General features: G+C 38.9%; 2 protein-coding genes and 1 long non-coding RNA gene across 9 annotated transcripts in view; 2 read left to right on the forward strand and 1 right to left on the reverse strand.

The window, feature by feature from the left end:
- Positions 1-2933, forward strand: part of LOC111268979 (uncharacterized) — a 46095-nt gene extending 43162 nt beyond the window's left edge. Inside the window, exon 2 of the long non-coding RNA XR_002685490.2 lies at positions 2181-2933. This is a non-coding gene — a long non-coding RNA (uncharacterized LOC111268979). The remainder of the gene's footprint in view (positions 1-2180) is intronic.
- Positions 1-11890, reverse strand: part of LOC111268976 (potassium channel subfamily K member 15) — a 58170-nt gene extending 46280 nt beyond the window's left edge. The window contains exons 1-2 of the mRNA XM_022848265.2: positions 11273-11890; positions 272-851 (exon numbers count right to left, since the gene is read on the reverse strand). Of these exons, the coding sequence (XP_022704000.1) occupies positions 272-388 (117 nt within the window). The 5' untranslated portion in view covers positions 389-851; positions 11273-11890. The remainder of the gene's footprint in view (positions 1-271; positions 852-11272) is intronic.
- Positions 7651-21158, forward strand: LOC111268977 (uncharacterized). Of its 7 annotated transcripts, none has more exons than XM_086971892.1 (5): positions 7651-8037; positions 10577-10634; positions 12920-13104; positions 13260-16467; positions 18208-21158. In XM_086971892.1, the coding sequence occupies exons 4-5, from the start codon at positions 16417-16419 to the stop codon at positions 19525-19527; spliced, it is 1371 nt and encodes a 456-aa protein (XP_086828018.1). In that variant the 5' UTR covers positions 7651-8037; positions 10577-10634; positions 12920-13104; positions 13260-16416; the 3' UTR covers positions 19528-21158. The 7 variants fall into 7 exon arrangements, with proteins under 7 accessions (XP_086828018.1, XP_086828019.1, XP_086828016.1 ...); XM_086971893.1 differs by having other exon boundaries at positions 15172-16723; XM_086971890.1 differs by having other exon boundaries at positions 15172-16467.
- The last annotated feature ends 39 nt before the right edge of the window (positions 21159-21197 follow it).

Here is a 21197-nt window from a genome sequence, read left to right on the forward strand (position 1 = left end):
ACCGATTCCCGGCTTTCAGCACCGTATATAGTAGGTTCTTCTAGTTAATCCCGTAGGGCTCCTTAAACTTATGTCATTAACACTCACTGCTTAACCTGCTGTAAAAGCAATCAATGAACATAGAAGAATATTGTCTGTTTTCGAAAGCGTTGCAAAACCGAAACCTCAGTGACGTTAGGCTAAACAAATATTTTACTGTCGGCTCGTATTCATCATTATATGATCAGTATGTGTGTAACTGAAGTTCCTTGAAATTATACCCAGAATTTACCTGCGACAGAAGATGAGTGAGAAACACCTTGAAGCACTGTTTAAATCGAATCTGACGAGATTTGCTTCCATCTGCCCGTGAATTTGGAATTGAGATCTCTGATTTGACGTCTTCCATTTGGTTTTGTTCCAATGAAGCTTTACATGCCCAGAAATTTTCGGCTATCTGCCTGGAGGTTTACTAGTGCAACCAAACGGTAGCAGTATCAAGGTCAATGGGTATCAGTACCGATCACTCGTGTAACAAACTGTTGGATCCTGAACTTGAAATGTTTGAAATCTCATTTCTTTACCACAGCTAGTGCTCCACCATTTCGGTATAAACGAACATTCGATTCGGCGGAATCATCTTGTTAAGGTTTACAGCTATCACTGATAAACTTCGTGACGTCCTTTAACCAGCAGCCATCTCGAAACTGAAATAGGCCTTATGAAGAAGCCGACATCGCTTCAAGGCCTCTCCAAGTAGAAGTTAGCAGTACCTGATACGAGCCAGGTATCAGATGAGTGATGATTTTAATTAAGACTATCGTTTTTATTGGCCAGGTTTCAACATCTCTCTTTTTCCGTAGTGCTTGCGTCTGGAAAAGAAACGAATTGTAATACACGTAGGTTAGATTGTTATTGCTTTATTTTTTGTTTTTGTACAGCAAACATTGTGTTTGTAAATCATGCGACACGTAAGTATCATCGTGGGGAAGGGGGAACTCGACATAGAGGTTTCTAAATACCCAGGATTGGCGGACGAATGATCTGAGTGAACAAGGTATACAAGCACCATAGTTTTGCCAATCTCGTCTTTTCAACATCACAAACGTGGGCTATGATTCTAGACTATCTTATATTTAGAAAATAGTATGCAACTGACAACAAGCATTCCTTCTACAGTACAAAGGTTAAGTAGTATTCTTTAGCTTTTGCGTAAGCGATAACACTAAATACGAAGAAAATATCAAATGATCTAAATTTTTAGCCTATTTTTCGCTTAGATGAAGGGTACTAAATGGGAACTAAATCTTTTGAAGCTCCTTATCTTCTTTCGACCTGCAAGCTATCAAAGGGCATGCTTTGAACACATTAATAACGGACGCCTCAATAACGTAAAGTTAGATAATAATTGCATATTATCCAATATCAACTAAAATTATTAAGAATGTATCATAACTATTGAAACGAATCTCATATCGAATTGTCACACTTTCTAGTATAAAAAAAAAAAAAGAAAAAGAAAAAAAAAGCTACCAGTGCGTTTATGTCTTTTCCTTATGTTTTTTTTATATTATTATTATTATCATGTAAAATGACTGCAAAACGCTGAATTGACGTGGGAGACTCGTGCAGGTCAACCTACGATAACGTTTGCCTATGATAAAAAGCCACTGCAACAAGAACACTAGTACGCGCACCTATATAGTTTATAAAGCTAAACTTTTCGTTGTCATCGATCTCCTTCAACGAGTGTCACAGCCACAACGGAGTCACAAAGAGACAGCTGTGCAGGATTCAAAGCATCCAGCCAGTGAAAACCAAGCTGAATTCTGCCTAAGGCCTGACACATTATACATAAGTACATGGTTCAGTATGTAGCACATAAATGCCTATTTACTGTAAACGGTAAGTATGTTGCAGTCGTCCTAAAACGGTACTGATATCTACTTAATCTTTTATGTTAAATACTTCTTTGTTATAACAAGCCATAGACTAAGGCGATCGATTTAAACATGCTCTCATTGTTAAAGGTTTTTTAATGTTATGCAACTTAACTGATTGCGCGAAAGTGGGCTGACGGGTGGGTGGCTAAGGCTTCCGGACGGTATTAACATCTCAAATGTTTCTTTTTACCTCTTTTTCTTGATCTCGTCGTATTGTAAATTCACAAACTCACACGTAGATGTCGTTTTTCTTTGCAGGTAACCTATACATTGAACTACCTAGTTAGCAACGACTAGGAACACTTTTCGGCCGCTTGATAATAACGCCCAATGGCGGCATTGGACGTAAAACTCAAAACATTGAGGCGTTCGCGCTCTCAGAGATATCTTAGAGAAAAAATTGCCGGCAAGAAATAGCGCTGTTTAACGAAAACGCTATCGCAGAGGAGTTTTGTGCTAGGTAATTCCTTTTGAAGCGACTTACATGAACATGTCTAAATTCGGTGCATGTGCAACTTTACATACACATGTCAAGTTATTCCCTGAGGCCTCATTCTGTACGGGAAATCGTAGGACGCGCCTGCTTTGCCTTCGTAGCCACGCAGACTCCATATCTCTTTGCAGCGTTATGAATAATAGCTTCTTCATCTCCATCCTTTCATATAACAGAACTCGTTTCCAAAAGAAATTCTTTGCCCAAAGTCGAATCACTGGCTAACGCTAAACCCACCCACTATCTCACCCTAGCTACGGCCTCAGCTATGACCATATGTGATGACGCGCACGAGTAAGTGCTTATATTTATAGGTCTCACAGTAACATTTTCATCGTGTACAATTTGTGGTTTCACTCTAATTTCTGTGAATAATTTAGTTGTCAATATGTGTAAGATAAAGAGACTTGCAAACTAATGATACTGCACATAAGAGTTAATATGATAACCTGTCTATGAAGGCTGTGACCGATAAAGCTACAATAAATATTTTGACAAATTACAGGATAGAACAGGCACCCATCGTCTTCTATAAAGCTTTTCGTCTCAAGCACAACAAATCCACTCACCGGAAAAAAAAAGGTGACGGAATAAACAAACAATAAGGCCACCAGTGCTCTTTTTGGAGGAATAGACAGATTGATGGAGGTTGATTTTCTTCGAACAGTTTTCTATTGTTATATAATGTTTTGTCTGCATGGTTTTTTTCGAAGCACAAATTAGAAAAGAGCCTTTCTCGAAAAGTATAAAAGTTGAAGAACGTTACGATAGCTGTAGGGCACGGGAGCCGCAACGCTGTTACGCCTTTTTGTGAAAGAACGTCGATAGCATTTGTCATAGTAATCGCGTGAATGGACCCTTCCGTCGAAACCCTTCCCTAAAATTCTGTTGACTGCTGTACACTAAGAAGGCATTGCATTATGTTTCAGTGGGCTTCTATTGCACGATTGCGCGTTGTGTCATGATTTACTCATAAAGGTTTAACATATCCATCATTAGGTAGCATATCTACCTGGACAAAATACACCAGGTGCTTCTTTCATATGAATATATATGGCGTTCATTATCATCCGTTCCTAAATGACGCATTATTATCATAATCTACAATATAATCGGCTAACGAAATAGGCAGCTGTCGCTCTCGTTAAGCTTTCCCAGAACCATTGTTATCCAACCTTGAAACTCCGCCTATCTGCCCAAAAATAACTCACCTTTAATTTTCTGCCGGATTTTTTTCAGCTAGAAAGTTACCATGTATTGAGTCATCGTAGTTTGCAGTCTTTGTCACTGTTGATCATCGCAGTGATGCAAGATTTTTAGATGACAAGTGGTCATAAGGAAGGAACTTCCCATAAAGTTGCATAGTTCCTAATCGGCCTGTATTGAAAACGTTGGTAATGGAAGAGCGAAATTATTTAGCTACTATGGAACGTTTTGAGGTTTTCCATTCATCATTTTATAAGCTACACTACACATACGAAACATTGATTCTGAGTATTGCCATGTTCTTTCATTTCAGCTATACCTAGTTTCTTTATCCCAACCTGCAAGTCAGAAACCCCGATTCTTAGCCGCCAGATATTTATCAGCATCGGGCATCGCCCCTACATTGTGCAAAAGTTCATTCGGAGTCCAATCTGTCGTGGCATGATTTCAACATCGCTATCAACGCAGCTATATGAAACTCTAACGCGCCTCGCGCTGCCTACGCCTACTTTCCATATGGGCTCATCACTGATAGCCTGCATTTCATAATCTGAAATTGAATATTACATCCGGGTTCTTCTTTACGCGCAAACGATCTAAGCAAAAACAAAACAATGTATTTAGCCGCTGCAATATCTGGAGACGTTTGAAAAACAGCCCACCGCTGCCGTACGTAATCGCAAAAAGTGTGAAGGGCAATGCTATTGTCTGAATCCGTACGTTAACGGCAATCTGCTTCGATGGCCAGTACGGTTGATTACCGACATTACTGGGACGACGTGCATCTTGATGGTTCCGTTTGACCTATGACGAGGTTGAGTCCACGCATCCAATGCATTGATCTTCGCCATAGAGAATTAATTCGAACTCACCAGTTCGTTCACCCGAATTTGATAACAAATCGTCTGCTTCAAAGAAATACGCAGTGCTGCAGACGTTCCCGAGTTAGTGTTGTTCAAAGAATATCAGAAAATGCAACTTCGGAAAGATCGACTTTTACTCGATCATTCTTCGTCAAGCCGTAGTCAGCGCCGCTATTGTTGACAAAGTAAGTATAAACTTTCTTAGCGTACGTCGAACATCAATCCTGATAAACCCTAAAATCTGGAAGCAGCATGGTTCTATTGACCCAGCGAGTTAGTTGATCTTATGGTCAAAAGCTTGCAAAACTGTTATAGTAAAATTTCGATGGAACTTTATACTGAACCGTCCCCCTCCCCCCCCGTCCCCCCGTCCCCCCGAGGAGAGTATGTTTAACGCTTTGCATGTACATATCTGAAACGGAAAAAAAAAAGATCAAAGATCTTTTTAAAAAGCGTTCACTTTGATATATGGCCCACTGGATGCTATGCGAACTGTGGCTGTTATATGGCAATATCGTATATTTTATTGTCTTAAAAAGCATTACACATTTCACACATAGGACACTTGTGTACTAGGTTGAGAATGGAACTTCCCAATATGTGTCGTTCCCTCCTGTACTAAGCTTTCTCCGTTATTGCGGTAGACGCACGCTGTTAACGTCAACAAATTTCCGTCGTTATTATACAGTATAAGGTCTAACTTCCTCTCGATGTTGTCTATTCGGCGGTTTTGTAGACACTTTACAACATTTGTGATCCGATTCTATGTAGTATTCACGATTTTTCAAGCATTACTTTTTGAGTCTGAGTTCAGACACTACAAAATGATTAGAGAATTTTTGCTCTACATAGAAAATAGCTTCGATCCGATCTCTGTGTAGAGTAGAATTCTGCGCTTCTTTTTGACGTATCGTTTAGGGTAGCACCTGCATTCAAGTTCGAAACAGCGGGAACATTGTAATATGCCGCCACTATCCTGTAGAGTAAAACTGATTCCGACGTCGTTTTTCATCCACTAAGAGGCTCGATCAAATGAGTGTCACCTTTTTTAATTGTTATACCGACGCTAATAAATATTTACAATAACAATTTTCTCTCAAGAGCTTCGATCATTGTCAGCGTGGGCCTAGAGTACATAAACAAAGGACATAATTTAGCCTCAGACCTGCCGTCCCCCCTTAAAAGATTTAATTGCAATTCATTGTTCACCTTCTTCCCTTGGATACGTCGGACCGTTTCTGCTTAGGCTGTTTTTCTTTATATAATCTAATTATAATAACTAAATCTAATAATTGTGGTCTACACAAGGTGCATCCCGTACTCGTCTTCAGGTCTTGTCCATGCTGCATTCATTGCTACTGACTCCTATGCCACCAGCCACATCAGTCATAGACATTAATAAGCAGACAGTGTAATCTCGTCGTTTAAACTATCTGTATCCATATTGCATATTTCCTAGGACTGTTCTTTCTTCCAATCATGCTTTTGTTCCGCTAAAGATCAACTTTACGCTTATTGTATGAGATCGATGGTTGTTGAATCCATTTCCTGGGTTCAAACTGCACGGACTTGCATTCGTTGCACTAGAATATTACTGACTTAATTTTGTCGTTTCCGTGTACTTCGGCTTACCGAGTTCCTTGAGCGCTTTTCCTGCTATTACATTTAAAAGTTGACATCGCCCCATTTCTTGTACGTGGGTTCGCGGTGCAGTATCTTCCTTATGCAGTTCGTTTTTGGCGTTTAATAACTTACGTGCCACTTCGGCTTGGCGTAGTTTCATAATGCACTTCCCTCCAGTGGTTGTTTCTCGTCCAGTTATTGCCTTCGGCTTATAATTACTTAGCTTGCATATATTGAAACTCCATAATGATATTTAGCTTCTTAGTAAATGATTGAATACGATCGCGTAGTGGAGATTATTCCCAGTTGATCCGTCGCCAAGGCAACTGCTTCTGTCGCGACGCCATCTACGACAGCAACGCCAAACTGTTTTGATGGAAACAGCGGGGATATTCATTGTAATTGATGGCGGAAACGTTCAGTCTTTAAAAACTGAACGCCCTGAGATTTTATATGAACTCGTTACGAGCACAATTTACAATCAACGAACACCTGATACGGATCCTCAGCAGAATGCTGTGTCGTTTCCAAGAAATGAGTTGCAGTCCTCTATTTATTTGCCCGCTTGCAGTTACCATGTAATAAATATATACAGCAGGTAACTTTATTAGTTAATAATTTTACATGTTCTAACTATTTAAAGAGTAATATTTGATCTATCCTGAGGGGAAAAGTCGGCTTAAACAATGTACTAAAAGCGCAGAATTCGACTTTCCTCTACGATGTTAACTCCTTGTCGAGTTCTACTAAATTATACATGACTCAAGTTGTTATGTTCAGTGGCTATAATATGACTCACAACAAGACGCGATAAACCTATGACAATTTTTCGGCAGCTAATACTTGTTTTGGTCCAGCAAGCCTTCCTTTTCAAAGGGCCTGCAGAGACCTCAGCATGGCTTCTCTCCGATAGAACCATTTGTCCGTGCTTGTTGTAGTAAGACATAACCTTTACAGTATTGTTATTAACAAGAAACGACAAATAGTTCCCGGTTGCTATCGTATTTGAAATAAATCATTGCTCAATGATTAACCTGTACAGGAGAAAAAGGGGGGCCAGACCCTGTTCAACGTGAATCTTCATAATAATGATTTCTCTATCACGCTAACAAAACCAAGCGACGTTTTAAACAGCACATAAAATACGGTGTTTCAATAGGCCAACGATCGAAATGACAATGATAACAATTACGTTTTGCCATCCGGCGCGCAGTTTCAAACGTGTACACGAACACAACAGGTATCGGAGAGAGCACTACGTGCGTAGAGTGTTTGGTCTTCCTTCTTGGACAATAGCAAGCAGGCTGCCCGACTGGGACATCCGTCATTTTTTCCCTATTGAACAAAGAATCGCTGCGATCGAACAATGTCAGATATTTTCCATATTTTTTAGTCACATAGGTAGTAACGCGTTGCGGCTGCGCGCCGCCTGTAGGTGTGAATATAGATAAGCGTATTTGATACCGTCGACTGTTGACCTGTTAATAGTATAGCTAATTGCACTGTGACTCGGTGCGTATGTATCGGTAACAATACTTATAACGGCGGCTGCTATGAACAGATTAAGGGTAGCGTTAGCAAGATTGGTGCGTGTACCGTTTGTCGTTGAGACACGCCACGAGACCAATCGTAGCTGGAATAAGCCGAGAAATATATAGAAAACGCTTCCTATAATGATAGACCATGTAAGCGTTTGTGATTGAGTCACGTAAAATTTGGTGTGCCACGAATATCTTGTGGTAGATCTATCCGTAGGTTACGATAGTGTTCAGCTTCCGAAGGTCGTTACGCATTCGTAGGAAGCTTACCGCTTTCGAGGATACATAGCGGAATACTTAATGGATATGTGATCGCTACGGTGGTTGTTACAATGCCACATTGGAAATATGGTTTCGGGAGGCATAGTGTAGCGTCTGTTTGCAACATATAGGTATGTGCGTATTGTTTGTTTCTCTGCATTTTTCCTATACAATGATTGCCGGTCTGCAGTGAATTGCAATTTAGAGATTTGAGCGTCAAAACTTCAATGCACAACTTTAACTGGTGCGTAATCTACGTGGGAATGCCCATGTTGCGGCACGTGAAAACTTCCTGGCCATTCCTGCTTAGCGGGGTTGGTCCCGACGCAATATGCTATCTCATATAGCTAGCTTCACATAGAGAAATGTAGCTAACAGCTTTTTGTCTCATTACCAGTTCCTTGATCAAATAAACCCATGACTAAATCACTGACTGATTCACGTACGTCAAAGATTACTATTAAATAGAAACAATTCTAATACACAAGGCAGCCTTGAAAAATCTCGTGAGACACCGTCGCTGGATAGTAGTTCGTTCATATACGTTAAACGCTAACTTAAATGCATTAAGAGAGACTTAATACATTCGAAACAATGTCTTCTTCCGGGATCTATCAGGTTTTACGCTGCGTTAATAATGCTGTCAGTCTTCTCTCAACGCAATCTAATCGCGTTCGAAAATCTAGCCACTTTCCTTTAAACGCTCATACTCAACCTAAACGTGCAACAACTACAGGGGCAAGAAAAGCTCGAGTGCGGGGTTCCCGCTCTCCAAACGACCTAATATACCACAGTTATAACGTATCGTTTTTTCATAATAGGTTACTATGCAATTTACGCAAACGCATGCGCTTGCACTTCAATAGATTCCTTCGATGAGGAATAGTATAATATCGTAAATAGTTGGCTGAATAAACTATATTATAACATCCATCGAAGCGACACCGCTTAGGAGAATAACATCAATATTTCGGATCGGATATAATTAAGGCGAACGAATCCTCGTACCATTGCGGCTCTATATTATGACGTTTCAAATGCTTCAAGATTGATAGCCGATTTCCTTCGTCAAAATATGTCCTAGTTCTATACTTCGCTCTTGAGGTGAAAAATTTCGCGAGGGTCAAATTCTAAATGTAGCCCGCACGTCTAAAGTTCTATGACAACCGCCGAAAATTTCTAGACCAGAATTAGTTCGAATTATGGTTGACCTCAATTCCATTCCAAGGGAACACTTTCATATGTTGTGTAGAAAAGTATGAAGGCTGGCTCCGTTCACGGTGTTGGCTTAGTGCCAATTGCGTGATTTAATAACAACCCGGGTCGAATAGCAGTATCTGTTTTGCATGCTTGAGACCAAATTTACAGCACGCTTAACCCGCGAATGACCTCTTTTTACTTGCCCGTCACGCAGTGGAGTCTTTGCGCGACGACTGACTCAAACTGAATATTGATCCTTGATAAGAATAGGCCGTACAGGGTATTCGAGTCATGGATTTTTGTAACTCTGCGATTTTACAAAAAGGAAATGAAACGGAGGAATCCTCGTGGCAAAGTTACAAAGATAACAACTTCACAGTATTGTGAGAATCTCCTCAGGGGGCGAGTAATTATCTGATCTCTTTAACAGCTGCGCCTTTTTAGTCTTCAAAAGATGTTCTATTATTTTTTTTATCATTTATAATTTCAATTAATTGTGAAGTGCTTCAAGCATTTCAAACAGAGACGTCTGGCAGCCCTTATAAAATTAGTTGAAAGTCCAAATCTGCCCAAATTACTATATTACAGCACACTTAGTCATTTCTTTTAGCAGGTGAGTTTCTTACACCAAAACTTTAAAAGCCAGGACATATTTCTATTTCGTCAAGCGAATCCTTAATCTTTCAGCTTTTTTTGGACTACTAGGTCAAATATCTACGTTTGCGGTGCTCAGTCATATCGCTTATATTGATTAGTGTTCTTGGATAAAGGCTGATTCCTGGGCCTGATTCTTGGCGTATGTGTGTCGAAAGGATACCTCTAGAGCTTCACTTTGATGTCAACCTCTCTGATATCTTTAGCATTATATAAAAAAGTAAGTTATCACAGACTTTCTTCATATAACATTAACATTTTGCTACAAGTATTAGCCACAAACCTAAAAGGCAACGTAACAATTCATCCAATAAAAAATTAGTACTTTTGCTGGATGGTAATAAAATCACAATGACCTGACGACCAACGACGAAAAACAGACTTGATCCGAATCGGTCTTCCCTCAGCACTGTGGTGTGATACCGAAGCGAGAAGACCATACTGATGGCACTTTTAGATTTAACTTTATATGAAGCTCAAACTAATTAATTAGTTCAAGGTGGTCTGTAAAAGGGTCCGTTTCAATAGTCTTCGCACTATATCATTATTTATAAGCCAACAGTATAACACCCAAAAACATGTCGGTAAGATTTTTTCATATTTTTAGTTTATGTCGGAGAAAATCGACTCGATTCCTTATTACAGTATCCATGTGCTATTGTGCTAATGACGTGTACTCTAATGGGGTTCAGGTCCGAACCTGGACCCCATTAGCGTCCAGGGTGTATGTCGGTCATAATTTACGTTTCCTGTAGTCGTCTATGCTGAGCGTTCGAGATAAGTCAAATGAACTTCTCCTGAATCTTTTAATTTCAGATCTACGCATTCCTCTCTGAAATCGGCGCGCTAACTGGCCGCGACGTATTTTCAATAGGTATGGATTTGCGGCAGCAGTACGCCTCTGAGCATCGCTAGCGAATTTGCGGTCTCTAATTTCTTCTAGCCGATGGCCGTTAGTGGTCATGAAATTTTGAAACCGAAAAGAGCAATGCTCACTGGCAAATTTCTTGGGACCTCATCAGTATTTGAGATGAAGAAATAAGAATCCTTTTCGTACGATCTCCAGGTAATGAAGTGTTAGCTACAGCATTTCGAATTAGGCCGCCACTTCATTGCCCTAAATCAGCCAGATATGACAAGTTGGCATAGATTGATGCAATTAGAATCTGATTACAATTTATTATTCCTATTTACGTCAGTAACTTAGCCAACACGCCTAGCTAGTGACACTAATAACTATCTAACGTATTAAAACCAATAAATCCACATGCTCGTAAAACTTCTAAACACTGTTTATCAAACTTTTACGTTCAACTTATCTGAAAAGATGCATGTCTGCGGATATATTTACGGCCGTATAAGCTGAGCTTCTGTTACGGTTTGGCTGTAGCGAGAATCGAATCAAAATTTTCTCCCTTTGATGCTTCTATTAGAACAGCGGTATAGGAATATAAAAAAAAAACGAAAGAGGTTACCAAACCCTAACCATTATAAAAAGTGCCAAATACTTACCAATCATTTAATTTCGAAATGAGCGTCTCGTTCTTGTTCTAAGTTTATATTATTTTGTTACGCACCTAAAGATCGCAGCAGAACAAACAATCACTATACTTTCTTGAAGGTGGCACCTTTTATGGAAAATAAATCCGTTGATGTTATCGCAAGTTATTACAAGATGATCCCATAGTACAATATATCACACAACAATTAGCAGTTTAATTCTACACATGGTAACACTTTCTCTTGAACCCGTGTGGAGCGAAAAGCAAGTTCGATGGGGATGCCAAATCTGTAACGTATCCCTTTACTTGGTAAACACCCGTCACATTGCGCATTCACGTTGTTGTCGAGTAACTAATAGATATTTCGGAGTTATTATTCGGTATTAATAACTACCTGTCAATTTCAACAGACGAAACCTTTCGTTATCTTGAGCCTTACTTAAATTTCTTGAAAGAAAACATAGATCAATTAAATCAAGTTTGAGGTTCATGAACTTCCCGTGCTCTGTACAGCAGACTTCACTCAATAAGTACGACCGTTAATGAACCACAGAAGAATAACATTTTTAGGGGCAGTACTCGAGACAGCTCTTTGTCGTTACCTCGAGATCTCTGCCTGATTATCTGGCCCAGTAAGTAAGCTCTGTCGCCTCCTAAGCTTCAGAGTCAGGGTCGTGCGGAAAGGGCTAGTAACATGGAGAGGGCATTCAAAGGAAAGAGGCAAATTGTTACTGTGCACTTAATCTTTTGCACCACGTGCACTTTTGTTAAATTGGTTCTTTTTCGTGAAATACGCTAATTACGTTCAATCTGTTTATGCGGTGACATAAAAGCTATTCTGTGTAGTTCAATGCATTTTGGGACGACGACAGGGATTATTGCCTTTTGGCGCTGAAATGGCCTTTATGTCTTGATAATAGTGTATAGTTTTCTTCTTGGTTGTTCTATATAAGAGATCTAAATACTTGCTATAAGTGACCATCCTGTTTAGTGTCACTGATCAACCTCATATCTCAAAAGGCACACAGATAAAAAAAAGCTCGAAACAAGTACACAAAAGATGACAAACATCTATCATTGCTACTGAAGGCCAACTGCTTATCATTCTTCAACAACGTTATCGTATAATTAATGCGGATGACGTAAAACGTATCGGAACGGTATTTTGTCACTGAAATTTTCTCCCAGACCTTTTGTTATGACATCTTGCGATCTAATTGAGCTAGCGGCTTTTCGTGCGGCTTGTAAAAAATGTAGTTCACAGACTATATTGTAGATAAATTGCGAATAGTGTGCCTTTCACAATAAACCTGAAATTAGTAAGATTAATTATTAAAGTAGAATAGGTGTTACACAGTCTAAAGCGCATGTGAGCTTAGGTACATGTTATTCTCACACATGTCATCAGCGGCGTTTTAATAATTTTCTAGAATAGCAAAAATACGTTTAGTTAGGTATTAATATCTACCTGTTCAAATGGGAAAACCATGGTTACAACTTGAGGCTTGCTACTTAACCTAACCCAACCCAACCCGATTTTGGCAGCGTTCTGAAGAACTCCAAAAGGCAACCTCTAGTGATGCGTTAACTTATCCTAATTTCAACATTTCTACCTATTTCGAAATGTCTAACAACAATATGTATTATCTTCATTAAGATATTGCAGAATTCCCACTACAGAGACTTGATGACGAAGACACTGCCGTAAGATTTTGCAAAAAGCCATCTCGCACAGCGTGACAATGTGGTTTGATTTTCTGTTATACCAATAATAGGGGACAAAAATGCTCGTTTATTAAGAACGCACCCATCTAAACTAAAATGTCGACTAACGAAGACGAGGTGAGTCTATCGCGTTCCATCTACACACAATATTCTTGATTCGGGCAGATTTCCGATCGATTTCGATAAATTGTGTCACAGGTTCTAGCTAACCTGTAAGCTGCATTTTTGCCCCTTTATCTTTAGGTTCAACTGCTCTAGGCTTGTATTTTCAGGACAAAGTATTGCCCCGATTTATACATAAGCTTTCATATACAAGCACGAAGACGCGCCCGCTCGCCCTACAAGGGGCATAAAGCAGGAGTCTGGACCCTAGTTCTCAAGTGGTTTCAAGCCCGCTAGGCAAGAAGAAGCCAACAGAACAGAGAATCCCACTGTGATTCGTGTACGTCAGTCAAAAGCTCGTTAAGATGGAAAGCCAGTTGGGGCACCGCTCTTTGCTGTACTGAAAGCGACTGTTTCGTGGAGTGGATACAAAAGAAAATAGGTTCAACACGAACATCATTTTTGCGGAAGGCCTTAAGCAGTGCTAACGTTCTGAGATGAAAAACAAGAAAAAAATTAACTTGATGACAATTTCATCGTTATCACAGTTACTGCTACAAGACATACAATTAGATGATGAGCATTTGTATTTACCTGAGACATTGATGATCAGTGTAAGCCCTGCAGCCGAAATCTTTAAGAGGTCGTAACCATTAGAGTAAAGAAGTAGAATTTTTGTAGCACGGTTTAAGTTATGATTCTATCATTTAATTTTAATTCACTTGCTGAAGAGCAGTGCGCAAATAATATAGCTCAAGTTACTAAATTGTATACGTTTATATTATTAATTAATCATCCAAACTTAGGCCAATGACTTAATTGATTCTAACTGATGTGCCTCGTTGATTTCCCGGTACAAACTGTTATTTGTTTTAACGAAACCAAAGATATCAGAACGCTATCTTGAACAAGATCTAAATGAGCATCTATCTCTTGCATCATACTTAGAATGATTCAGCCTTCCTATTGACATTGCATCGTTCTAGCTTGACTCATTGAGAATATTCAAAAATAGTACCATAATGTTGCTTTGTCCTGAACAATTTCAATGGCGTCCCTACAGTCGCTATTTAAAAAAAAACATGGGGTTTTTGAGCAACCTGTGTTCCACGGATATTTGAATCATTACAAAAAGATCTTTGCGTTTTCTTTTTACTACACAATATTAAATTTGTTTCTAATATTACGAAATGGAAAACTGAGTGGTGTTTGCTTTCCCTTTCCTTTGAAAGCATATACTTTTTAGTATCTAAAAACTCAAAAAAGACTCAGAAAGTTGCTTCCAGGGATGCCAATTTAAAATCAAAATTTTGACACGCTGGCGGCGCTTTGCATAAAACTTCGCTATCTATATTCTAATCTTTAAATGTTTTTCCTTCTGTTTTTTTTAAATGAATGTTACTATTAAAATACGTGATTATGGAAAACAATAAATAGAGTACTTGAAAGACTGCGTTCAGAGTTGCCAAATGGGCTTGTCTATCATACGATGACACTGTCTGTCACGTGAGTCGCGTACCTCTATCAGATTTGCTGCAGAGAACAGTAAATAATGTATTTTCTATGCATGTTATATTTATTATTACGAAACGATTATGATTACGGTTTCGACTCTGTTCCAGTCAATACATAGATAAATAGATAGATAGATAAATACATGTCAATACATAGATAAAAATAGAAACGGACAATGCTGAACAAACTTTTGTCGAAAAATTTAGAAAAAAAAGTACTTAAAAAAATAAAAGAATACAGTAGAAAAGCCTATTTTTTAACGTTTTTTTTTTTATAGTCTGCTAGATTTTATTGTGGTGATGAAAATATGTAAAAGTTAGATCCGTCATCGGACTATTACTATCTGATATTATGATTGGCAATTGCAATTTTTTCCGAGTACGCTCAGTTATTAATTTATTCAATAAAGCTTGTTATTTCTCGTCCATTTTAACCCTATTTATTTCTGAAAGTGCGTGAGGCCAATAATCTGTAGACCAGTCCACTGTCACAAGTCTGAAGGAGCTGACTTTATTATTCTGATATTGCTTTAAATTACATTTTTTATTCTCTGCGTTTTCCTTTCAGCTGACGGCTGTTTCTTTTGCAGCGGAAACTTGTGGTTCGATTGTGGTTCACTTGTTTTAACCTTTTATACGTCTTAATAAATAAAGTGTAAGTAAATGAAGTGTTTTTGCAGCTCAATTATTTTAAATGCAAACACGAAAGACATGTAACAGTGTGGCATCGATTACACGTGTTTTTGAAACTATTTGTTTTGGGAAAAGTATACCTCGGTGAATATTTATAAAAGTGATATAGAGTTTAGTTTGAAAGTCCGGAATCTAAAGTCATTTGGAAGGATACATGTTAGTGTATGTGTGTGTGTCCCACATAGCTCTATGGGGCTACGCATAAATCAATGTCTAAAGTTTATTAAAACTGACCTTATTTTCATGTTGAAGAGAACGGTCATTGCGGACAAAAGTTCGCTTTCGCAAATTTTGACAAAGTTCCGAAATGTTGAGCTGATAATACATTTCGCCATATTGAGGTACTTAACTTAGTAACGTATTTTCCGTGCTTAAGTTTCACCCCTCATACTTTTGTCTTTGTACAAGTATTATGTTCAATGTATAACTTCTTGCTTGTCGCAGTTTCACATAAAACATCGCTTACTTCGCGTAGCACCTTCGGGGTAGATTTTATTCTTTGTCTTAGTTAAGTCTTTTTTTTAAGGAGTTTAACTCTTTGTACATGCACAATTCCGATCTAACGTTTTTTGGAAATGTCGCGCGAGCAGGTTAGTTTTTTTTTAAAGTTTTGCCTTAGATTGTGTGCTTTTGTTATTTTTAGACGCAATGATTAAGTACAATTAAAGCCGCGTATATTGTTTATTACTACATAGGCAGCATGTCAATTAATTGTTTCATCGGGAATATTTGTATACTTTAAGCAGGTATATCTATTTGGATGCTCTAATTCTTGATTATTAAATATTGCTAGTAATCATCATAATTATTAATACGCTAAAACAGTGTTATTAAGTAATGTTTCACTGTAAAATTGACCAGTTTTTTTCTTTCCTCCACGGCAATTGGACATAACACTAGCCGCGTCAAAACGATTGAATGCATTGCTGCATTAGCATTCTGCCGTGTGATATGAACCTTCTGCAGAAACCGAGAGAGACAAAGAACTTGGTGGGAAGCTCGATGACTCCCTACATGGAGGAAGTTCAATAGCATAACTTGTCAATAAATCTCCATAGCGTCGTCTGTCAGAAGTGCTTATCGAGGCCGGTAACTGATCCGCAATAGGTTTTTTTTTAACATGTCTTTACAAATGAGACCTGGCGAGTATACTGACGGGACTGTGCCTGCGGTTAGTGTTCTTAAAACGTTTACGCAAGTTTCATTTGCATAATTGTTTCAATCAATTATATCAGCGCGTGTCACTCAGACACAAAAATACGGAGTGTGACAGGTGTTTTTTTGTGAATTTTTTTGCCATAATTGTGGAAGTGTGATAGCAATTGAATTGGAGATACTATCAGCGATGGACGTATTTATGGTTATATGTCCCTAAGCTTCTGAATAAACTAGTGACCGCATGGCAGAGACAACTTCCATGCAAGATGGTAATATGCGTGTGATTAATCCATTGAGTTCTATACAACAGCCAGAATATCTGAAGTACATTTTTGTTCAAATTAGGTAATTTGAAAGTAACTTGAAAGGAGCTCTGCGGTGTAGAGAAAATTAATCTGTGCTAGCAGGTACGTGGACTGCAGGATAAGTAATGTGTGCGAAGAAATCTATTCCTCTCCAATCTGACAATATTCTTGTCAATGTTTCTAAGACCTGCTTTAGCGTAATGGGTTAGAGCCAGTGTCTATTGTATCTTTTGTATCCAAAATTGTCAGAAGAAATCAAAATTCAGGGCTTGTAAGGCAGTAAGTGTGCTCACTGGAGGTTCATATGAATCTTTTTAATTTCTTTTTCAATCAAGTTTCGTATAAATTTAATTGAATATGAGTAGTGATAGCTGAGTGATTGAGGCAGAGGACTTTTGTTCGTGTTGCTCATTGCCATCTGAAAACGAAATCCCTAAATATTTTTCACAGCAGGTATTTGTCCGGACGACAATAGGAAGTCTGCGTTGTACGTATTTTTAATATCAATCTTCAGTCAGTGTGTAGCATAACCGTGCGTCTTCTGGTATGTAGTGTTTTATTAAGCATACGTAAACTGATGTCATTTCTCTTTTTGGCTACATATAAAAATAGCTTCTGGGTAAGCCATAAGATACATTTAATGATTCCTAGTAAATTTCCAACCTTCGCGGTCGAATTCCACACTCAAAAATATGGATTCATCATCTCATAATTAAGGTTACGAATATTCATGAATATTTACCACCAGCATTTTGCTTACAAGTCCTAGCTACTGGATCTAGCAATTTTACAACTATTCTAAAACGTTTAACCTCTTCATAATTTTCGATAAGTGCCGTAGTTAGGTATGGACCTCCTACGAGAATGCAATGCTTATGTGTTTTATCATGCTATTATTTCGAATTTTCGGTTGGAGTAGTGTCACAATCTCGGAGTTCAGCGCGTCGTGGCGGGATCCTACCGACAAGTCGTTAGACTTTCAAACAGTAATTGCAGATTCTGATCTTACTTTACAAAAAAAATCTCGGTCAGAGGATCTGTCTTCGTGGTGTCAGTGGTCGTTCTATTGCCATTAACCGTAATGCAGGGTCATGACGGTGGTTACTAGTGTCGTACGCCGATCGATAGATGTCGCTTTCAAGCTACGACGCACAGAAGGCTAAGACCACGGATTGGTAAAGAGCGATTCTTGCGTACAGTTCGGACCGAGACGATTCGCTCCACTGTGGTTACTGCAATCGGTGGAAGTTTGACTCAGATTAGTTTATGTATCGTTTGTGGTAACACAGTGGTAATATTTTTACGTAGTAAACCCTGTCTTAGTTTCATGTTAAAGTCAGCTCTCTAAAGCCGAGCTTAACGGCAATACCGGATATGACACATTTGGTTAGCGTTCGTGTTTTGGCTGTCTACTAAATTTAGGAACGATTTTTTTCTTCTGTTTTCAGATGAGAGAGATAAGGCTGACACCAAAAGAAAAACTAGAGATATGTTCTAGCGTAGGTGTCAAGTTTGGTGAAGTACTTTGGACTCGTTTACGTGATGTAATTGAGAAGTCCGGCACAGATTGGGTCACCCCAGATGAATATGTGGCCTATTTCAATCAAGAAAACAAACGATTGAACTATCGAAACCTTGACACAAATAACGTCCCGTTAATGAAATATTTTACCGCCCTAGACAATATCTTTCACGTGAAAATTGTCCAGTTCCCCGATTCCAGTGAAGTCCGTCTGTACCTCGTGCCAGATTTTCACACACGCACAGCGCGAACCTGGATACCAAAGAAAAGTGATTCACAGAGTAAGGCACTGCCGGATCTCAATGGTCAACCATTCCTGAAGAATCCAAACACAAAATCACACGGTCAACGATTAGTACCAATTCGTAAAATATACCAGGATACTGCGCTAAAAAATGTCGTTAGAGAATTCAATGTAGGCTTGGGTTTTCAAGGTACAATAAGCTGCCAGGATTATTTACAACAGCTTGATGAAAAGTATCCGGGTGTTAAAGGTGCGATGGAGCTGAGATCTGCAATCGCAGATCTTGACCTTATCGATAATTACGTAATAAGCGTCGCCGATGCAAAATGTCCCGTAGTACGGATTTCAACCGAATTACTAAGAGTAGGTCATCCAACGATCGCCCCTACATATGTAGAAAAATATCCTTACTGTACTGTATTTCCTGAGCCTAATGAGCGTAGGCCACAACAGCCATCCGATGAGAAGGTCTTCATTGCCGAAGTCAATGAAATAGATATAGTTCCAAGACATATGCGTATGTTTATCACAATTATTGATAGAATAGGTGAGCGCGATAGGTTGCAAAAAAAACTTCAAAGCACCTACGGCCGAAATAAGAACCAAACAATTCCTCTTAACCAGTTACGCAAAGGTCTACCTTGCGCTGTTCCATTCGAAGGCACTCAGGATTTTCACCGTGCCGTTATTCTGCGACCGGTAGTCAGTCGTCTCGTGCAGGTCTTATACGTAGATTTCGGCACTGTCGCAGACGTGGTTAGCGAGTCGCTTATTTTTCTGGATGAGGATTTCTACAAGGTTCCAGTTCTAGCCGAGCCTGCTGTACTTAGTTTCGCAGTGCCTTGGAAAGATAGACGTGGGGTAGCAGACAAGATACTTAAACAATCTTCAGTCAAAATGATTGTGTTGGGTTGGAGCGAAGAACAGAATTCCATAATTGTTCAAGTCAGTGACCTGGCTTCGTACCCGATGAAATTACGCAGTGAACTGCGTGCGGCTTGAAGTGGCGGGACAATTAAACAACTTCAGAGCAGAGTAAGGTAAACCGGTATTCTAGTAATGACAATGTAGTAGAGTAATGGCTGTCGGAGCAAGATACTTCCTATATTTAATAATAAAAATGTCCTTCATCTCAGTGTATGCTTCTGTGGGTCACGTTGAATGTTAGGGTAAGTGACAAGCGGAGAAGGCTAGAACCGTAAAAAAACGAACTACGCTTAAGAAAAACTAGATTTGGTATCCATGGTGTTCCTTCGTGTGTTTTGGTTTCTCATAGAGGCCCTTATTATGGAAGGTGATGGTCGTCTTAAAGGGCGTTGCATGCTCATGTCTCGCTTCCTTCTTTTCCAGGGACTACCACCTAATATCATAGCCTGAACCATACACTAATTAATTTTCAGAAGGATGTAACTACATGTTTATAGTTCTTCTCCGCATATCGGCAGTCAAGTTTTCTGGCCTAGCATTCATGTAACATCAAGTAATTCATAACAACCACTCACGTAATTAATATTTTTCGCACAATCATTGAACTAGAGCTTTTAGAAAACCTCATACTGTAAAAATAAGTTTTTGCTGGCAACTATCAAAAAAGCCATACGCACCGTACAATTCGTTGAGAGTGAATAAAACAAAGCAAGATCCTATTATGTAGCCCAGTGCGAGCTGAGGACACCACAATCACGTATGACGAAAATGTAAGCAAATAAATATAAGCAGGATTTCGGAATTCTCACGCAATGGCAGTTATAAGGCCAAGGCGAGATATAGCGAATACTATTCTCTGGTAAGTGTTTAATGCATAGTGTGCAGCAGTATGCAGAATCAGGTGTGCAAACTATATTACTGTACAAATGACATAATCACTATCGAGTCTGTTATGGAATACACAAGCGATAGAAAAAAAAAACTGCATGTGATTTACTCCGATCGTGCGGGCGGAAACTTCAGGGAAACCACTATTGTCGAAATCAAGAAAAACTCTATTATGCATCAAGTTCATCACGAAAACGAACGCTATTATGTTAAGTTTGCTTTTCTGTGAGCTTAGCTTTTAAGTTATTTTATATCTATGGAAGCTTTTTTCTGAAATCCGAAATATTGCCATCATATACGGCGCACACTATATGTAGTTGCGCTGAGAGAATGTTCACTGGCATGTGTTTCAGTGTATGTGACATTCGTAATTTAGATATTTTTGGATATCGAAGTAGTCCCGTGAGCGCGCGCCCGCTAACATCCAGATGTCGCCCAAGACGAATCATTTACAGCATTATCTGAGTGGAACCCCAATCGCCAAAAAAAAGTTACACAAAAGAAAGGGCTATAGATTTTTCTCTCTATACTAGGGTAGCCTAGGGATCTTCCTTTAGAAAGGCAAATATCTCTGCTCAGTCACAGACGACAACGACGAAATAACAAAACGTAGACTTGAAAAATAGGGATTTACTAAGAAATGTGGCTGGTGAGTTAAGTTCCAGATAGATAAGAAACTATGGAGGAGTAAGCAATAACACAGAACACGAATGCCAGTTAAATTTTCTTTTATCTACTTATAGAACGAATACATGTGCACATAGTTATAATGAAATTGTACAAATTAAGAATAAAGCGTTTGCTAATCAAGTAAAGTACCATTATGGTTATTCTTGAGTTCTGAAGGTTCGGGAAAT

The sequence above is a fragment of the Varroa jacobsoni genome, unplaced genomic scaffold (genome assembly GCF_002532875.2).
Source record: "Varroa jacobsoni isolate VJ856 unplaced genomic scaffold, vjacob_1.0 scaffold_1338, whole genome shotgun sequence".
NCBI lineage: Eukaryota > Metazoa > Arthropoda > Arachnida > Mesostigmata > Varroidae > Varroa > Varroa jacobsoni.